The sequence below is a fragment of the Homarus americanus genome, unplaced genomic scaffold, assembly GCF_018991925.1.
Source record: "Homarus americanus isolate GMGI-L3 unplaced genomic scaffold, GMGI_Hamer_2.0 scaffold32063, whole genome shotgun sequence".
NCBI lineage: Eukaryota > Metazoa > Arthropoda > Malacostraca > Decapoda > Nephropidae > Homarus > Homarus americanus.
Window position 1 is genome coordinate 212,038 of NW_024753223.1, and position 20,627 is coordinate 232,664.

At 38.6% G+C, this 20,627-nt stretch overlaps 1 protein-coding gene across 1 annotated transcript; it reads left to right on the top strand.

Moving 5' to 3' along the window:
- The first annotated feature begins 5,331 nt into the window (after positions 1 to 5,331).
- On the top strand, positions 5,332 to 20,520 carry LOC121855310 (malignant T-cell-amplified sequence 1 homolog). Its single transcript, XM_042350200.1, has 4 exons — positions 5,332 to 5,448; positions 12,183 to 12,335; positions 15,589 to 15,689; positions 20,147 to 20,520. Exons 1-4 carry the CDS (start codon positions 5,438 to 5,440, stop codon positions 20,428 to 20,430), a joined length of 549 nt encoding a protein of 182 aa, XP_042206134.1. The 5' UTR covers positions 5,332 to 5,437; the 3' UTR covers positions 20,431 to 20,520.
- The last annotated feature ends 107 nt before the right edge of the window (positions 20,521 to 20,627 follow it).

Genomic DNA, 20,627 nt, shown 5'->3' on the forward strand with positions numbered 1-20,627 from the left:
GAGATGGAAGGGTAGGGTAGAGGATACACTAGAAGTGAGGACGATGGACGAACATTCAGGAAGCAGCAGTGTGTGTGAGTGAATGAGCAGAGATCATGGCACTGAGTGACTTTTAGGAAGGGCTCTCTGGCTATGGGTGTTACTGGCGTGTGTGAAGTAACTAAGGTAAACCACACCTGGATACATATCATTGAAGGAGGTGTACCATAGCAGAATACACCTTTTACAGCATAAAGGTTGACTCTCACTACCCCTCGCATCTCGGTTCCATCGCAGATCGTCAAAGTTCCGTAAATATTGGCCTGTATTCACACCAAATGTTGGGGTTTCTTTCAGTCTAGGTGCAGCTGCTGAGAAGGCGTGGCACATAATTCAATGAGCATCAAGAAACTAGCAGTAATTGCACTCGGTTGGCATGTTTGGAGAATACTAGTCACTTCGCCTATTGGCTATTTCAACCTAACTAGGTTAAGTGGTAAAAAGAAGAGAGTGGGTACATAATAACTAAGAAATAGAAAAGCAGAAGGGAGTTCTAAATGTACCTCAGGATACAGAGCCACCTGGAACAATTTGCTTAGTGCCCTATGTCACTGTAGGGAATGAAGCCTTCCCACTAAAAACTTATCTAATGAGGCTATCCAGGATCACAAAATAATGGAAATGCTGAGAGCAGTGTTTTCAGTTATAGATTGTCACATGCGAGTTGTAGAGAGTACCTTCGGTATGTTGAGTCAATTTTCAAATATATCACAGGACCCTGAAGCTACTGCCTGACAATGCAGACAATCTTGTTTTTGCAACTTGCATTTTGCACAATAACATAAAGGACAAGAATGTCAAAGACAGTGCAAGCATTAAGCCTACAAGCATGGCAAACAATTTCATTGTTATGGCTAGACAAGGAGGAAGTGCCCATCAGAGTGCCTTCAGCGCAAAAGAGAAATTCAAAACTTCTTTAACAGCCCTTATGGATCTGTATCTTGGCAGTGACTAAGCTACTGTTTCCCTTTTGTGAGCCACCTCGCAACTGCTGGATATGTCTAGTATGCACTAGGAATAAAAACCATGAGTTAAAGCTGTAATTATATGAAGAAATTTTGTTTAAATAAAACTAATAAAACCTAGATTTCTCACCTGGTTTGTTCAGTTCATCTCCTATTGTTTTCCATATTTTTTCCTAGAGTAGGTTATCACTGTACAGTCTCTTCTCGACTTACGACAACCCGGACATATGACGGCCATGGTCGTATAAAATATTTTTCACATTACGTATTTTCAAGTCCCGACGTTAGTGATCGCGCTGTGTACTGACAAAAATTTTTTTTGTAATTCCCTTTAAAATGGCTGGCAAGCGTAAAAGTGAGAGTTCTCGTGGTTCTAAGAAGAAAAAGAGACACCCATTTTAGAATTTCTATGTATTATTTTCACCTTTTCAACTTACGACCTGGTCATCGGGACGGAACCCCGTTGTAAGTCGAGGAGAAACTGCATTTATTATTTGACATGTCTTATAGTCAGTGGTGTAGTGCTAAATGAAGTGAGGGAACACATTTTGAAAGTGTTACTCAGAAGTGGGTGGGACAATGGCGAGCACAGTGAGCCCATACAGCTGGGGTCCTACTAACTGCTAACCAAAGCCTACATCACTTTCATTGAGCCTCGGTTCTCATAATGCCACTATGCAATTTCACCAGTTCTGTCAATGCACACAATGGGACAATAATAGTTTTCCAGACTAACACCAGTGCTAACACCCAACTTGCCAAGACAAGTGTGTGCATTTTCTAAGTGACTTAGGTGAGCAACTAATCTTGCACACCTACTGTGGTAGAAATGCCAAATTTTTATGAATGCTCATTATTTTAAATATATTAAAATATTTCAGTTGCTTATTAAAGTAAGAATATAATACTGTATATCAACAAATTAGAATAAGTCTGAACTTAAAAATATATAGACAGACTAAACATCTTTATGTTTTTTAATAGATTTAAGGTATTTGGCAACCGTAACACTAACGTCCAAGTGAGGGAGCAGCCAGTAAGACATGAGAGGGAGGCTGGGGCGTTTTTTTTTTATCATTAAATAATGCAGTAATGCCATACATTCTCAATGCCCCAAAGTTTATAGGCTAGTGTTGCCTCAGTTGAAGCTAAAAGAAAAAAACAGTTAATAATTCTTAATCATATTTCTTCTAGGGGCGGGAATTATAATTTCATGACGTTAGTCAAGTTTTCCACAACCGGTTACCAGCGGCTAGGGTCGTATGTACAGAAGCAGTAGATATCTCACACATTATGCAGAAGACCCGACAGCAGCACCCTTATCCACTACCTCCTAAGATGTCCCCACACACAACGCTTCCGTGACGCCTGCTGGACCACCACTCCACGTCCCCCTGACGGAGACACGATGATCCTCCCCATACTGGCCAGATATTTTGTAAATAACATTGATTATGTGTTAAAGGAATATTCTTCCTTCCTTAGGCTTTAGTAAGCCCCTTTATAATATTTATACTGTATATACTTCTCACACTTGCCAGATGCTTCTGGTGTCATTGTACAGGGGTACCTAGTGACAGCACTAGGATCCCGCTTCCTCTATCAAGGAATAAACAATTGAAATTGAAATTGAATTGATATCTCACAGGTGATATTGAATTACCACTGGCTGTCCCGCCAATCTCCGGTAATTTCCCGACGATCGGTATCAGTGTACAGACAAACAACAGGCAAGCAGATTTCCACCAAAACACACTTGTGCACTGTAGTCTGCTTTAATAAACACTAATTCTTCACAACCTGTTAACAAGGTAATGGCTGCACAGCTAGAATTCTCACTTCGAATATATACATTACTGTAGTCGGCACACTACCAGTGTACAATTCCTTAGTCTTTTCACTTATTATTGTTCACAACAATTCCACAATACAGTGGTCCCTCGGTTAACGAGATTTCGGTTAACGATTTACCTTCCATAAGATTCTTAACTTCGGTTAACGAGCAATCCCTCGATTAATGAGTTTCTTACAAGCGGAGCTCAACATGTTTTCGCTTGCATTTGGTGGTCCACCAGCTGTAGTATTAGTCCGCCAATACAGTAATCGGTTCTAAGGCTTAAATTCCTTACTATTTTAGTAAATATCAAGAAGTTTATACAGTACTATTCAATAATTTTAAAAGTTTAATATTAATTTTTTTAGTTATTTTAACAATTATTGAACATAATTGAAGTACAGGAAACTAGTTTTAAGCGCCAAACAGCCTGTCAACACACCAAACAGGCATCAGTCTCTGTGTCTTTTCAGTGGAGGTAACATCTTGCTTGAGACTCTCTTCAACTAAACGCTTTTTTTCTGTGTTTCTAAGCAAATTGTTAGTCATTTTGAAATTTATTTTACATATCGACAATATATAATGCAGTGCAGTGTTGATTTAAAGAAAATAATCTTGAATTACACCAAGAGAACTAAAATTTTATGGGTGAAATGGCGCCATGGGGTGACTCAGAGGAGGACGGCTTGTGGGTCGCCATGCTCGCCGGCGGGAGCAAGGGCTGCCAGGCAGCGGTGGAGGAGGTGGTGTAGCCTGCTGCGGCTGTAGCTAGAAGAAGACAGTGGTCACCACAAGGTCAGGTCTTTTATAGCGGAGGTAGGCGTGGCTTAATAGTTGACCTCCTTCATGTAAGGCGGCGCTGGTTGACCCAGACCACGAGGCACACACTGTGGAATTCACGGGGTCGGCTACTCGGCTACAAACAGCGTTTGTAGGGGAGAAATCCACTACAATACTCCCTCCTTCCCTCCAGGCGGTGTAGGAGACTTGTTGTCTGCAGGGTTGCATGGCACATGTGAGGCAGAATGGGTGGTGCATGCCACATGTGAGCAATAACAGCGAGGGCGTGGATGAGCCGGCCACTAGAGGAGACAACTGACTAGATACACAATATCTGTGGGAGTAGAGAGGGAGAAAAAGGGTGTGTGGAGGCGATGAATGTTGTGCTTCCCTCACGGCAGGTACAGAGTCGTCAGATGCGCCTGCTGGGGTGTGTGGGCCTGGGTCAGGAGCAGGGGCTGCGTCAGCAGAAGCGGATGAGGGCTCGTGACAGCAGCAGGGTCCACTACAGCAGCAGGGTGCAGGACAGTAGCAGGGAGTACCTGAGGGAGAAAAGAGGGGTGTATGGATCTGCACTCAGGAGCATGGGCCACGTCGGGAGCAGGGGCTGGGTCAGCAGAAGCGGCAGGGGGTACTGCTGGGCCGGGGACGGCGTCTGAGGCAGGACGGGTGTGCTGGGGTCGGTAGGACGTGGTACTTGGGGCAGGAAGAGGAGCTGGTGTCTGCTTAGAGAAGCAGTGCTTCTCTAGGGTGTCTAACCTGCGGTTTAGAGACAGTAGTTGTAGAGCCAATGAGAGCTGCTTCTGGGTGGATAAGCTAGTCTTCCATGTTGCTTGAAGACTGGGAGCGTGATCTGTTTCTCCTCCATCCTGTGTGAGTGCGAATCTCCGGGGGTCACCATTTGTGGGGTATGGGATGTTTGGGTTCACACTCAGGATGGGATGGAGAAAGGAAACTCACAATGTGCTCACTGTCTACATGTTGTATTGGATGTACAATCCAGCTTGGTGCTGGGAAGGCAGCATGGTTACAAGCGTGATGTAGAGAGAGCTGGTTGGTGAGGATGCTCAGAGGAGGACGGCTTGTGGGTCGCCATGCTCGCCGGCGGGAGCGAGGACCGCCAGGCAGGCGGAGGAGGAGGTGGTGTAGCCTGCTGTGGGTGTAGCTAGAAGAAGACAGTGGTTGGTTGGTTATACAGAGAGAAGAGAGCTATAGCTCTGAGAGTGGGAGAAGGGTACAAGGTAAAGTTCAGAAGTTGGAAGTAAAGGAGAAGGTTAACAGCAGGTGGGCTATCCACCTTGCGAAGACAGTGGTCACCACGAGGTCAGGTCTTTTATAGCGGAGGTAGGCGTGGCTTAGTAGTTGACCTCCGTCATGTAAGGCGGCGCTGGTTGACCTAGACCACGAGGCATACACTGTGGAATTCGCGGGGTCGGCTACTCAGCGACAAACAGCGTTTGTAGGGGAGAAATCCACTACAAAACTATCCATATAAAAATATAACAAAAACCAATATGTCCGTGAATTAATTGTTATCCTGGATATGAATCTATACCCTCATTAGAAAGACCTGACTGGACTATTGGACTACTCAATTAAGACAAAATTGTACAGTATTTCGGAGTTGTAGATAAAATTGTTGTAGATAAAATTGTTGTAGATGTAATTGTTGAACAGATTAAATAACATGTCAAGCTAGGGCCGTGGTCGCGCCATTACCCACAGTGCTCAGTTGTAAACACCAGCTGCATGTGGTGGCCAGTGACAGACGGCGAGGACACACGACCAGTTGGCTCTACGACTAAAACTATTAATCAATATGTTTAAGAAGTAAGTAAGACTATGAAAACTACCTACTCGTTTATTTAAGAAGTAACAAGGACCTTATGGAGGTATTATATTTGTCCACATTAAGAAATTGATGCAACTGTAAAGATTACCGTCATCTTTGGGTTTTATTTTCTTCAGGAGAATAATTGGTTTTAAGTTGTTGCTCAAGGCATATGGTTGTGATTGTTCATTTTAGCTCTGTTATTTTATTTCTTATTTTATATGGGATCTGCTGACATGTTGTGATTAATACATTAAATACATATCCTGTGATGCAACGAGAAAAAATGTAAATACATTATTAGGTTCAAATGGTAATCATTCTACATACACTGGCAAATGATATAAGCGTGAAAAATAAAATGGTAAAGGTAGTGGATATTTTGCCATGACTGGCTAAGTTCCTACTAACGCTATTTTACCGTGAGTGCACTCTGATTGGCTAATCGTCCATTACCGGTAAACAAAACAAGAACAATAGGTAAATTTTTACTTTCGGACATGAGTCCCTAGGGGTTGACCAATATGTTTTCTAGTGTATTTTAAACAAATCTGACCTTCATTTTTGGCAGAAATTCCTAGCTAACCCCCCCCCCCCCATCAATAATGGGGGAGAGCCTGGGAAATCGGGTTTTTGGGTGGGGGAGAAAACAAAAACGAGTTATCTGACCTAACTAACCGGGGGCAGAGTCCTCGGACCCCCGGTAGGCCAAGCTTAAACTAACCTAAAAGTTTCAGTAGTTATAAAATTTAGGGCGCGCTATGTCCGAAAGTACAATACCTTAGTTAGAAGAGGAAGGACCAGGGATACATAAGAATTGGATAGAATGATCGTCTTTCTTGTAAAACTCAGCAATAAACATAAAATAATCGTAGGACCACAAACGTCAACCAACTTCCACCACGGCCACTGTGAAACTGGTCAATGAAATTAAAATCGTACCCAGAATGCTTCCTTTGAAAAAAAGCAGATGTGATTGGTCGAAAAAAAATTGTGTGATGACATCGATACCTCATTGGTCACGACTGGATGACGTCAGTCATCATTCCTTTTTCGATGAGCTGATAACATCATCTCACAGACGAAGACTGAAGACTACTTAAAATCAATTTAATTAAATTTTGTCGCTGTTATCCATTTCCGCCACGTATATATGGGGTTCAAAATGCTCAGAATAGCGAGATCTAAATGCTTCAGTAGTTTATGACTTTCGGGGGCGCTGTGTCCTAAAGTAAAATAATATCGAACATGTGACCATGACTGGCGGCATTTGGCATTTATTACACTGAATCAATCGCTCTGCAGCTGTAAAGTGTAAATATTCCTAACCATAATTCTGTTGAGAACAGAAACTTTTTATAAAAAAGGCAACATTTACTAGAACCGAATAAAACCTGACCTAACCAACCAAAGAAACTTACTTAACCTTACCTAACTTCCTAGCCAAAGGGTGGACCCTCCTCCCCCCCCCCCTCGTCATATTAAGCAGAAAGTACTTAGCCAATCAGAGCGCACTCACGGTAAGTTAACGTTAGTAGGAACTTAGCCGGCCACAACAATATATCCCTGTATTTAGATATCAACATCTCCTTAACCTGACCTGACCTGACTTGGCCTAACCTAACTTAGCCACAGAACCCAGGAACTATATTGTTTAACCTAACCTAAATTCCCAGGGTTACTGAAATTAAAGTACTGTAATCCCCCCCCTCCCCCCCCAAAATTAATGCACTTTTTCCTGCTATTTATAGTGGTAATAATGAAATATTGGGGAAATGCTTGTAAAATTATTGTGTTTTGACCCTTTCCTGTCAATCTTGAACCACCAAAAGTGGGCAAGGCCTCGAAGCATAAGGAAAATGTGGGTTAAGATTTGTTAAGAGGACATCAAGGGTGGATCCAGGGAGGTCCTGGGGGTCTGGACCCTCCTTTTCACCAGAAAATTCCAATACTTTTTCTTTAATGCAGTATTGTACTCAGGCATTTTTGTATAGTAAAAAGTGTTTACTATTAAGTGTTTACTATTAACTTTAGAATGTCTCCGAATATCAAGTGCACATTGCTTTAAAATGGTCTCAAAATGCCATAACATTGGTCAGATTTAAAAAAAGTTTTCTGAGGGGGTCTTACAGCCATGTTCCCTGCCACCTATAACTTCTTGGACACCTCCCCCCCCCCCTTCCTTGATATTCCTGGATCCACCCCTGGACATGGATGGGAAGCTATAATAATTTTAGGCAGCCATATGCGAAATGTTGATGTCTGTTGGTACAGCAGCCTAATGTGTATGCGTGGTGGGCAGACTGTACAATGATGGTTACTAAGATGGCCTCTTTCTGACTAACCTAACCTATATTTAGTGTAATTTTTGGTGTATGGCTGCCATACCTATATCCACTATGCTAATTTTATTGAAGGATGATACCAGTACAGCAAAAAAAAAAATTTAAATTATTGCAATTTTGGCAGAAATTTTTAGTTTTGCTCTTTTTATGTTAGTGCACCATTCTATCTAACCTAATCTAATCAGGGGACTCTGTTCCCCCCCCCCCCCAAAGAAAGAACGGTGCACTACTATAAATTAACCAAAGTTTTTTATTTATTTCAATTGCAGGTAAAGGTGTAGCAGATGGGTAGCACGTGAACACATTTATATACGTCGTTCATATTTTTCACAGTTGTTCTCTGGTTGATGTTGAGCAATATAGTCGAATCGATAACATTGAAGAATATTTTCTATTTTAAGTTTTTGTTTTAGCCTATCCTTCAATCATAAATTACTTGTTAATGAGCAAGGCATGAAAGATGGGGAAACTAAAGAGTAAAAAATACTGCAGACACTGATCATGTGGCAGTAATTTTATGTCTACATACTTGGTAAGAGAAGAAATCAATTATTTACTGTAATTATGGTACCGAGGGATCTCCCGTGGTGACCATGTTTTGGTCCACATCATCTGCTTAAAGGGAGCGTTCCATTCCCTATGTTATTTCTGGTACTTACCGTCTCCTCCACTTTTACCCAGTTACAGTATAAAGTTACTAAAATTTGTATGACCTTGGTGGTTCTCCAGTTTGTTGGAGGAAATTTGAAGTATTTATTGTTTACGTCTTCTTCATTTGATATACACATGGTCAGCCACCATCATTTAAATAAAATAAGGTTTGGTCAAATTAAGACAGATGAGGTCAGGTTTCCTTAGGTTTAATTGGTCCAGACTTCAAACCCTTGCTCACTTCCTTCATTCATTGGTAGTGGGTCATTGAGGTCAGGTTTCCTTAGGTTTAATTGGTCCAGACTTCAAACCCCTGCTCACTTTCTTCATTCATTGGTAGTGGGTCATATCTCCATAGTGATTCCTACCAATGTCCTCTACTGAATTTTACCAAAATGTGGAGTTAAAAACAACTAAAACAACTAAACCTAACTAAACTAAACCAACTTAACCTTATCTGTGCATTGTATTCACCCACTGGGTAATTATTCCCAAAACACTGGGTATACACTTTTGGATTTGTTTTGTTTCCCAATCAGCAAATTTCCATAACCGAATTGTTTGCAATGCAGGAGATGAGTAATGATTTGTTGTTGATAAGAGGAACCAACAAAACCTTTCTAACCTATTTCTTATCTTACGGTGGAAATACAATACGTACTATACAGTATACAGTATATACACAGTACAGTACTGTATATTATTATTTTAGGTTAGGTTATGGCTGGGAAACATTTGGGGGGTTTCGGTAACAGAAGCATGTCAACAGTTTGAGGCTGCTGAAACAAGGTGTCATGAAGTAGACAAGGGCCAGGAAACACCTTTATTTACAGGAAAAACTAGGATAAAACCAGAATATGAAAAGTGCAGTTCCTCTACTCAATTTGACTTATTCATGAGTTAAGTTATGTTTTCTTATACTGTATAGTTTTTTGCTGGTTCACCTGAATCCAATTTCTTAATTTTTACCAACAATGATAGTCCTTTATTGAGGTAATTCTTAACCTTAAGAAATATAAATAGAATGATTATTTTTGCAATAAACATATATAGAGAGAGAGAGCAAAGCAATGGCAAGCAAATACTGTAACCACCAAATTACTTATACAGTACTGTGTCATATTCTGGCAGGAACACGCCATTTCAAGATTGGTATGGTGATACAGTATTCAAGTTCAGGCTCAAATGACAGCACTCGATCGTTTGTCCTGTTTGGTATCACAACCTGACATAGATGCCAATGAAAACATTGCTATCTGCCAGCTTGGGGAGCAGTAATGTTGTTATGAATGATCAATAAGCGAGGATGGCTGTGAGGTCTAGCAAAAAAAGAAGTGTAGGAAGTCCTAAGATGGCTTGTTAGCTGAATATTATAACAACCCAAACTGTGCAGAATCTAGGAAAGGGTATAAAGAGAAGAGAGGGCATTTGGACTACCGTGATCTGTGAAAGTCCACAAAATGCGTTTCTTGATGACATTGACAATGGCTGCCCATTTGGTACATCCACAATGCCATGAACATATTGTTTTTGCATAACCCAAACACTAAAGAGGAGCGAATTAACTACAAAAGTCTTGACTGCTCTTGAGAATTTTGCCAGTGGATGGGTTAAGGGGGTTCTGGTTAAGGAATTTACTGAAAATGGTTTATGATTACAAAGGTAATTTCACTGTTCACTGTAACCATGCTGATTCACTAATAGTAAATCTTCATTAGTCAGGACTTATGGTATCATTGCAATGTACAGTATCTAAAAAGAAAGTATCTGACAGGATGGGTCTGATGGCTTCCAAAATTATACGTACAACTCGTGATGACTCGGGAGGATTGGTATGCATGTCTTCACCCACCGCCATTCAGTATCCAACACGGGGTGAGTTGACATATAGGAATAAAATAAATGGTTAAATGATTACTATTACACAGTATAGGGAGATAACACACATATCCCAATACCTGTTGTCTCACAGAGTATGCACAGATACTTTTTTTAGCTACTGTACATGGCTCTCCTGGATAACAAAGACAATGTATCTCAAGTAAAAAGCACAACATTAACATCAAAGTTTATGGATCATTGGCAGATCAAACGTTTGACTAAGGTTGTTTCTTAGTTTGAAAATGCCATATAAAGTACACGGAGAGGTTTCCTTACTGGTAACAAAATGATCACTTCACACTTTAGCATTGTTATACTGTACTGTACGTACATTATTTGACTGGTGTAAGTCCTGCTCTGAATATTGCCCAGCCACTTTTCTTGTCATTTCTGGGTTAATTCCTTGATTGTTTCTTTACACAATGAATATTAGCAGCTGATAATTATGGTGACAATGGTCCCAAATATTAAGGACCCAGGGGGATGACAATGATCTCAATGGTTAAGGGCCCAGAGGGTGACATTGGCCCAAAGGCCAGGGCAGGGCAGGGGTTTATCTCGGCTGAATAAAATCATCTGCCATTAGTCAGAAGAAAATACCTACATGCAATGCTACCCTCTAAAGGGTTAAGGGTCCAAGGGGGTGACAAAGGCCACAAAGTTTAAGGGGCCAGGGGGGTGACAATGACCTTTATATAACTGTTACCCAGTTGGACCCTTAATATCTGAGGCCACGCTATTGTCACTCCCTGGGCCCTTAACCTCTTGCACCATTGTCACTTTTAAGTGTTAGCCATTTTTCCAGTTAAATTTGGTACATATATTTAATTAGAGGAACTAGCATTTTAGTACAGTATATGAAGTCTATAGTACTGTCTGGTATTACTATTGTGGGCTTTCATGCATTACAGTTAGACCTCCCTAAGTTGGACTATATGAGGCTTGAGGCTGTCCGACTCATGGGTAAACCCCCCCCCGAGTGCTTTCAACTATCATTTTGTTGAACAACCCTTCCAGAAACAATATTAAAGTTAATAGTATACTGTACATTTACATTGCACTTACTTTTGTTGTAGCAAATGAATTTTGAGGTGGGGGACAGTGGGAGGGGGGGTGTTCACACTTATACAGTAATACCTGTAATCACACTTATATCTTATTACACTTACATTTAATTACATGTATGTTACACTTATATTTTATTACCCTAATATAACACTTAAATTTAATTACATTTATATCTAGTATGCACTTAAATCTGGCTGTTGTTGTAAAAAGTACTCCTTCAGCCCAAACTGCTCACACAGTAGATCACATTCATGAAGACCCCAGCATATCTTCAGTTTCTCTTAGATTGATAGAGTTTTAACCCTTAAGCCCCGGGTTAGGGTGCTGCTGGCAGAAACACCCCCTCCCGCAGGGTTAAATTGAGGGAAAAAATAAATTTTTCCCAAAATAATAGTAATAAAAAAAATGGCGGGAATATGGGCGGACGTTCTGGAACGTCACCCGGGGCCTAAGGGTTAAGCACCATTCCTGTTCTCCCAGTGGGCCTCGGTGGTGATGTTTTGCATTTGCTCTAGACACCATAATAATTCGCTAGAGAAGCACTAATTATGAAGAAGAAGAAAAAAAACTGCTTGATGGAGCAGTGATCACGAGAATAGACATGCAGCAATAGTTGTAAGTTAGAGGTCTTGCTTTCTATCTTTCCACCTCACCCTGGTTGTTTGCTGCTTTGTTAAGGCTGCAGTGCAAAATTTTAGGCTTGAACAATGAACTAAAAAAAGAAGGAAGGTATGCTGAATCAGTCATATTGCAACTACTGGTATATTAATAAACTCTATTCTCAACAGGTTTGATGAGAAGGAATCTGTGTCTGGTACTCAACAGTTGAAGTCATCTGTTCAGAAAGGAATCCGAAACAAATTGATCGAGTCCTATCCATCCCTTGGGGACAACCTTGAGAAAATCCTTCCTAAGAAAGATGCTTTTAGGATTGTTAAATGGTATGGCTTATGATTCAGACCTCAGTTGCCTGTTTTGTGTTCATGTGTTAAGAAAGTAACTAAGATATGAACAAAATAAAAAAGAATTACAATTAATGAATTAAGGCAAAGGTTGTTTGGAGGAAAATGTAAATTAAGATATAGTATGATCACAAATAGACTTTAAAGATACATGTGTGTGGTTTTGCAATTTGATTTTCTGAGGGGCCCATCTTCATTCCAAATGTTTATCAACTTTAATTACTGGACTAGTGTTTCCAGTGTTAATTTAACACTCTCAGGGTTTTCATATGCATAAATGCAAATGGTAAAATTAATTGCCTTGGGGTCTTCTTACACAAAAATTCATATGAACGTGTGGTGGTAGAATTTGTTTGTTAAAGTTGCGTATCATCAGCTAGAAACGCATGCTGTCACTTTCATATGTCTGGCAGCTTCCCTGCCTGTGTGCACTCACCACTGCAGCCATCACTGTTGTCATGTCGGAGAAAATTGTTCTATTGTAGGAAATTTTTATATCCTCAGGAAATGCCATTATGCATTGAAGTGCTCATTTTTTCACAATTCTTCTATACAGTCTTTATTTTGTGCTAAACATATAAGGATTACTGAGGAACAATTTCATGTCCCTAGTAAATATAATAATGCTGGTATGGTACTGTATAATATTATGTATAAGCATTTTACTTATGCATACTACAGGTTGACAACCCCTTATCCAAAATTCTGAAAACCTCTGAAAACAGAAAGTTTTTTCGTGGAGCATCACATCTCTGATATTTATATTATTTTTTATTTATTTATTTTCATTTACTTATTTTTGGGGGGGGGGATTATCCCACCCGGGCGCAGGTCACTGACTCACATCGGGGCCTGGGGGACGAAAATGTAATAATAATAACAACAACAACAATAATAATAATAATAATTCATAGTAGATAAAGTTTATATTAAAATACACAATTAAAATAAAATAATATTGATAATAATAATAACAACACTAATAATAATAAAATAATAATAGTACAGTCAGTTCTGCTATAACGCGATAGTTGTGTTCTTGTAAAATATCGTGTTATAGAGAATCGCGTAATAGAAATAACAGGGCTTATGGAGAAAATAGGGTTAGGTGCAGATTACTACTCGAAATAAAAAAAAAATTAGTAGTTAGCCTAACACAAAGGATAGCACAGTGTAAATAAATGTTACATTCCTATCTAATAATGAAATCATACAGTAAATGTAACACTTTACCTTGAAAAAATATGAATATAACTTGATGGGGGAGAAGGGTGATTTTGAGGTTGATAACATCGAGCTTCTCTTCAAGGGTTATAGCCTTTCTTTTACTATCACCACCGGGAATTCGATCACCTGAACGCTTCTTGGAGATATTCTTCTTTACCATCTTCACAGTTAATACCACAAAATTGGAGAAATAGTAAGCAAAAATCGCGTTACAGCAAACAAGCGTTCGCGTTATACAAATATCGTTCCTCTATTCATAAATCGCGTTAGAGCAAATTCGCGTTATCAAAACGCGTTATAGCAGAACTCACTGTACTGTAATAATAAAATATTAATACTAATAATAATAATAAATAACCATAAAGAAATACAAAAATGAAAAAAAGATCAAAAGTGAGAAACACGACCGAGACGTGAGGCTACTGGCGCTTGACCCATGCCGGGCGGTGGGTGTGAGGCGTCACTTGTGTCTCAGTGTTGCTACTAGTCACACCTGTGTCTGCTGCTCTCTTATACAGTATTTTGTGTGATTTTGTTTAATTTCACTGTGAAATTACCCTATGGGTAACAGTGAGAATAAAAGGAAGCATCTCATTATCGATAGCACAGAAAGTGGAGTTGTTACAAAAGCTTGATCGTGGTGAGCTAATCCCCGGAAAAAAAATCATTTTGAAATCCGAACAATTATGAAATCTGAAACAAATCTGGCCCCAAAGATTTCGGATAAGAGGCTGTCAACCTGTTATATTTTTTCTTTGTACATTTTCATAAAAAAAACTTATTTTGTCATGATTACTGCACCTATCTAACACTATTTATAGGTAATTTACCTGCAATTCTCAAAGTTCAAACCTCATGTTTTTATCTCAAATAGTACATGTGCTATGACTAAAAATGTAGAGGTACTGTACGTGATGTGCACGGGTGTAGTGTGGGAGGGAGACTGTGAGAGCACGGAACCTGAGCAGCCCGCCACCGAGGGCGGCAAAATCTTAAGTGTTAATTTAGACTTGCATTGACCTCTTAATTGTTTTTGTTTTTTAATTTTACTTATTTATGTGTCTGCTTATGAAAATAGATAACAGTAAAGAATACATAAAAGTTGTATACTTTTCTTGTTAGTACAGGTACTATTTACAGCATCACACATGTGCTGTTTTTCCACTTATGAAAAATAAGGTGATGCAAGTTAGAATTTTCTTAGACTTGTGGACTTTATATTCAAAAGATTTCCAAATACTGTATGTTGCTTCAATACAAACTTTAAAATACTAAATGTGGTGAAGGGAGGCATGGGTGGGAGTATTACACAGACAAGTCATAAAACCTCACATAGCTGCATCATGGGCTTGTTCCTTTCTTCAACCCACAACCTAGAAAAATGTTCTCCCTATTTTACTGCTTAGATCGGTTTTACTGGATTTAGAAAAAGATTAGAAGGATTAGTACTGCAGTGTAACTTTAAAGAAGTTTTGAATTTAAGATTTGTATAAGGTGCAAATGTTGTTGGTTTTCTAAAATTAAATAACTATGTAAATACTAAGCTAATCTTGCAAATGTGTTGCCATACCTGGAAGAGGAAAAAGTTGAAGATAATTTTGTGAAGATTAAACGAAATTGTGATTTTAGTTGGGAAAGGTGTAGGAGTAGATATTGGAAATCTGTAAGATAGAAAGGACATTCAACATGTCTTGTTTTCTCTTTAGTCGATGCGTGTTATTATAATTAACAATGGCATCAACTGAATAGTTTAAGACAATTCAGAGTCATCCAATCATCTTAAAAAAATTCTTTACATTTTGTTTAGGTTCTAATTGTAGAATTTGTAAAAAATTGTCACAAGAGTTCTTTACGGAAACTTCATAATTATGAACTGTGCAAGTACAGATTTAGGTATACAGTACATTATATGTAGCATGGGAAAAGTCCCCATTGTTGTACAAGGGAAAATGTTATGTAAGTATATGTGGTACAGTATTACCATAAGAATAATATATTTTTACAGTCATGAACACATTGAATTGCTTGTAAGAAGTGATGGGGAACTGCTGTTCTTCAGACAAAGGGATGGACCATGGATGCCTACTCTTAAACTTCTGCACAAATGTAAGTGTATGTTTAAGAATACTGTACAGTAATCGGCCAAATTTTTACTCTACCACTAAAATCTCTTAAGATGTCCAGAGGTTTAAATGCCCCAGAGTGACATTACATCAATGCTCACCCAGAGCTTAAGTCTTTGTGATGTCAGTGCTTGGTAGCATTGATGTCAGAAATCATTTAAATTCTGTTGGGGTGCACCGGATACACTGTCTAGTCGGGTAGTGGATATTTCTCCTATCCGGTATCCAGCTGGATAATTTGTACTCTCCATTCGGATATTTAAAATTTTCTAATCATTCTACTGTATCAGGTACAGTACAGTATATAAATACAATAAAATAAAGATAAAAGAAATCAAAAGTGTACAGGCGAGCTATAGCTGTCTAAATGGTTTTGCCATTGTGTTGGTTGTCATACACAAAGTTTTGGTTAATCTTTTTTTTAAATATTGATTTTCTGCTAAATTGTTGGTAACCCTGTAAATGTCGTCTTACCTAAGTTATAGCTAAGTGCTCTTGTTCAAGAAATTTTAGAGGAATTTAGGTGAAATTTAAGTCGCTACAAGCTTGCAGTTGTCAAGCAAGTACGCTAGTAGCCATGACTGAGACTACTGTCTTCATTAGCCTACTTCCTAGGCCAGCCAAACAAAACAATTCTCATGACTCTGTACCAAAATATATGTGTTTGGTAGGGAATTAATTATATACCAGCTTGGAAAATACCAAACTTAAGATTTATGTAGAGTAAAGTGTATATTTCTGTAATGACTATGATAAGACTGTAAGAAGAATCGTATAGTTTTAAATTTTATCTTCTTTGCCACTGATCGGCCAGTTAGCCACTTGAGCAGTCAGTCACATCTCTGTTACGCACTGTTAGCAAGTACTGTTCATGCACTAGCTTCAGAATGTATCTGTACCAGTGTTGGTCAAGTCTGGTCTTATATGAGGCTTCAGGAGTAGGAGGGCAAAAACACCAAAGTTATGTTTTAAGTAGAGTGCATTTAAAGTGAAGAAATGTGTAAATAACTCAAATATCACTACATTTTCATTATTTTCGTAAATCCAGTATCCATCTGGATACAGGTAGTAGAATATACTGTCTTGTGCATCCCTAAAATTAAGCATGTGCTATACTGTTAATTGTAGAGTGTTTATAAAATGCCATGATGTTTGTGTTTATAGTCCCTTGAGAAAGTTACACATCCAAAAAAGCTTGGAATTTTTTTGTCATTTACTCAACAAAACTATACTTCACTAAATCCACTGTGATTTAGATTTGCTGGCAAAATTTGAAGGAATAAGTTACAATTGTCTGGTAATTCTTAACAAATTTCACCTGTAAATCAAAGGAAAATATCAGCAGACAGTTATATGCAGAACTGATGGAATACATGCCCAGTTTTTTTGGATGTGTAACATCCTGAAGGGACTCTTGACAAATAACAGGGCACTTTGTAAACCCCCTACAGATCAATACAGGTATGAAGGAATCAAAGGAGAAAGACTATTCTGTAAAGAGGGTTGAAAAAGTTACCTGACTTTTCTCTCACCACTCTTAGAGCACATCTACACAGAACTTATTGACATGACAACCTCATGGACAGTGTTACCTGAATTTTTTTTTATCTTTCCTCACACCACTTCTTCATATGGCCACCTTGCACATTCCTTCACTCGTCAGTGACCAGACCAACTCCTTTCCTAATGTATTCCCAACTACAATATAGTGTACACTAACTCATGTTGGCTGCAGGCCTCTTGCTGGCAGGAGTAATACTGTGCACTGTTTATATGTGTGTGTATGTCTCTTGTTACCTAACCTATTTTATTACATAAGTTTTGTCAGTAATGTACTTTGTGCAGTGTGCGAGGTATTTCATCATAACTTTTTGCTAGATATGGAAGCTACTGTACTAAAATTCTGTACAAAAGCTGTGGATTTGGATCCAGGGACTCTTGAAGTAAGGAGGCTGGAGCTTATTCACAGATTAGCCAACTTCCCAGTAACAAATATGACGCTTGATAAGGGGTCTTAGAAGCTCTTAGGTACCCCTGAAGTCTAGAAGCTAATGAGCCATGAAGCCACAAGACTGGTGGGCTGGCAGCATCAGCCACATGCTCCATCAGAACAACACTCTTCTTTTCCAATTGCTCTTTTATTATGAATCTAAGGGCCTGGTCTCATATTGTCCTCAAGGAGTTTTGGGCGGGGCTACAGTTTCTGATATTTAATATACGAGAGCATTTTTACCTCTTTCACTCAATATTGTACAGAAATAGCTTACTGTACATTAACAGCCTAACTAGCAGTCAGCAGGTGTGGTACCTCAAGAACCCATAATACTCCAGCAGTATGCCTACCACTTTGTGCTAGCCACTGACTACACCTGAGGTGGCTCAAAATCCTTCCTTTTGTCATATTTCCATCCTAGTTCAGAGATTTAAGAGGTTGTGTTGGACTAGTTGATCTACCCCTTGTCATATGGGTTCAGGAAATTTTGGCACTGCCTCATCCACTTCCTGTATGAGCTAGGAATTTGGTAATTGGATGGTGTTTGGTATTCCTGATTCACAGTTATGTATTTTGGGAATTATTTTTCTGCTAGACTAGGCTCGTTATCCCAGTAAGGATAAGTGACCAAGTTTTAGAGGATTTATGTAAATTCATGTGTACTGTATTGCAAGATTTATCGGGTGATACAGGAGTGTATTTGGTGATTTTGATGGAAGTCATTGATGTTTTCCAATTTGGTTTGGCAACACTGGACCTTCCTTCATGGAAATAGGTGAGTGGAGAATACAGTTCAGCACCTTGTTAATAATACATTAAATAAATTTAACAAAATATTTCAATTTTACTCCTGGAGTTGATATTCATAAGGAGGAATAATGCATCATTTATGTATTTTATGGCTTGTTTATTTAGATAGGTAACTTTTGTTGCTTGAGCAATCTTCTGTCAGAAATGAATGGTATCATGGAATGAAGAAAGTCTTCACCCACTTATGGGTTTAATTTAAAACTACTGTAGGAATTGGAGATGTGGTGCTCTAAATCCTCTTATGTGGTTGAACAAATAAGGAATATTTTATTACTGCTAAACAATACCATTATTGAATGTTTTAACAAGATCATTGTAAGCCCTCATCATGTAATAAAAATTCCAACGAATCATTTAATCTTCTTGCTTATAAAACTTTTTACATTTAATTCTAAATTATATTGCACAAATTATATATTATAAGGGCTGTAGTACAGGTATAGTAAATAATATTTTCAGTAATTTTTCCATTACATTAGATTCCTGATTTTGCATTTACACAACCCCTTTAGAGATGCAACACCACATAAAGATGATGGTTTAATGTTCTTCCAATAAAAGCTTCATTTTATATTAAAATTGACATCACATTCTTAAAATTGGTTTTGGAAGACCTATTATAGTACAGTATTTCCACACTAACCTGGCCCGTAAGCCATGCCCCTCTTATATAAAAATGGCTGATTGGTTCATAGAAATACAAGACCTTACTGTACTTTATCCACTAACTTGGCATCTCCCCATCTTAAATGTTGCATTGTGACAAGATTTATGGAATAATATATGCTACAAAATATTAAGAAGCGTTGTAGAGGTTTTAACATTTTCATCCTCTGTCTTCAAGTATCAAGAAATTTGGTGCAAATGAACAAAAATCTTGGCCATTGATAGACGAGAAATAGTTAATTTGTGTCATAGTATTCTGATGCGAGCTCTACCATACTGGCAGTACGAGTCAAGTATCCAATTGATCTTTCACTGTTGGCTGATCACCTTGTCGATGTGGCTGTTCCCCCGAGTGTTTTACCCCCTTCCCGGACTGCGTGTATTTATATAGTTTTATCACTTTATAAATGATTTAGGATATATCCAGCTGTACAGACTGTATTTCATTACCTATTGTACTATGTTTGGTATCATTTGTTTCTGTTTGGTTTGTTAGGCACAAAACAAAGAAATAGTGAAAAGACGGCATTCGAAAGCGAATTTCATCTCTGACTTCGACCTTTTATGATAAATATTTAACATTTTCTAACATCCTCTCTGATGTGCTAATGCCTTGAGATCATTTGCATATAGATAGTCCAGATATTTAACGTTATTTTAAAGAATAACAGGTCTGCTTACCAATTGTGAACACATTTAGTTTGAATAAATGGACAGCTAGATGAACATTTTCTATGTACCAATCAGCTATTTTAATAGAAGAGGGGCATGGCTTACAGGCCAGGTTAGCGTGGAAATAGTATAGTCATAACATCTTTCTAGCAAAATATTCATGATAACAATTTAAGTCCAGTGGGTTTTGGATGGAGGAAGTTGCACAGTAGTATAAAGTGATTTGTTGAATGCATAATTCAGTACAATATTCAGTAGTACAGTACAGTATTTAACATTTTGCTGTATCCATATTGCAGATCCCTTCATGTTGCCATGGATGCAGGTCGACAAGGGTGCTATTCGCTTCATCCTCAGTGGTGCCAACATAATGTGTCCAGGATTAACCTCACCTGGTGCTAAAATGTCAAAAGTAGACCAGCATACAGTAGTAGCAGTGATGGCAGAAGGTAAACAGCACGCTCTATGTGTGGGTATAGCCTCCTTGTCTGCAGAAGATATTGCCAAGACTAATAAAGGCATTGGTGTTGAGAACTGTCATTATCTCAATGATGGACTCTGGTACATGAAACCTGTCAAGTAATTAATGTGAAATTTAGGTTACTGTAAAATTACTGAGATATGCATTTTTTTTCTTTTCAACGTGTATTGAATAAAGATGATGATGAAATAATTTGCCTCTAATTAATTCACTATGTGCAGGTACACCATCAATTTTCTGGCACCCTTGGCTCCTAAGCCTTGCTGGATAATCCATTTTCTCGGATTAACCAATGGTCA

What these genes read in the sequence shown, in the direction of transcription:
- LOC121855310 (XM_042350200.1), top strand. An exon ending in GCTTTTAGGATTGTTAAATG is followed by an intron (nt 12,336 to 15,588) that starts GTATGGCTTATG and finishes ATATTTTTACAG; the next exon opens with TCATGAACACATTGAATTGC. An exon ending in TCTTAAACTTCTGCACAAAT is followed by an intron (nt 15,690 to 20,146) that starts GTAAGTGTATGT and finishes TCCATATTGCAG; the next exon opens with ATCCCTTCATGTTGCCATGG.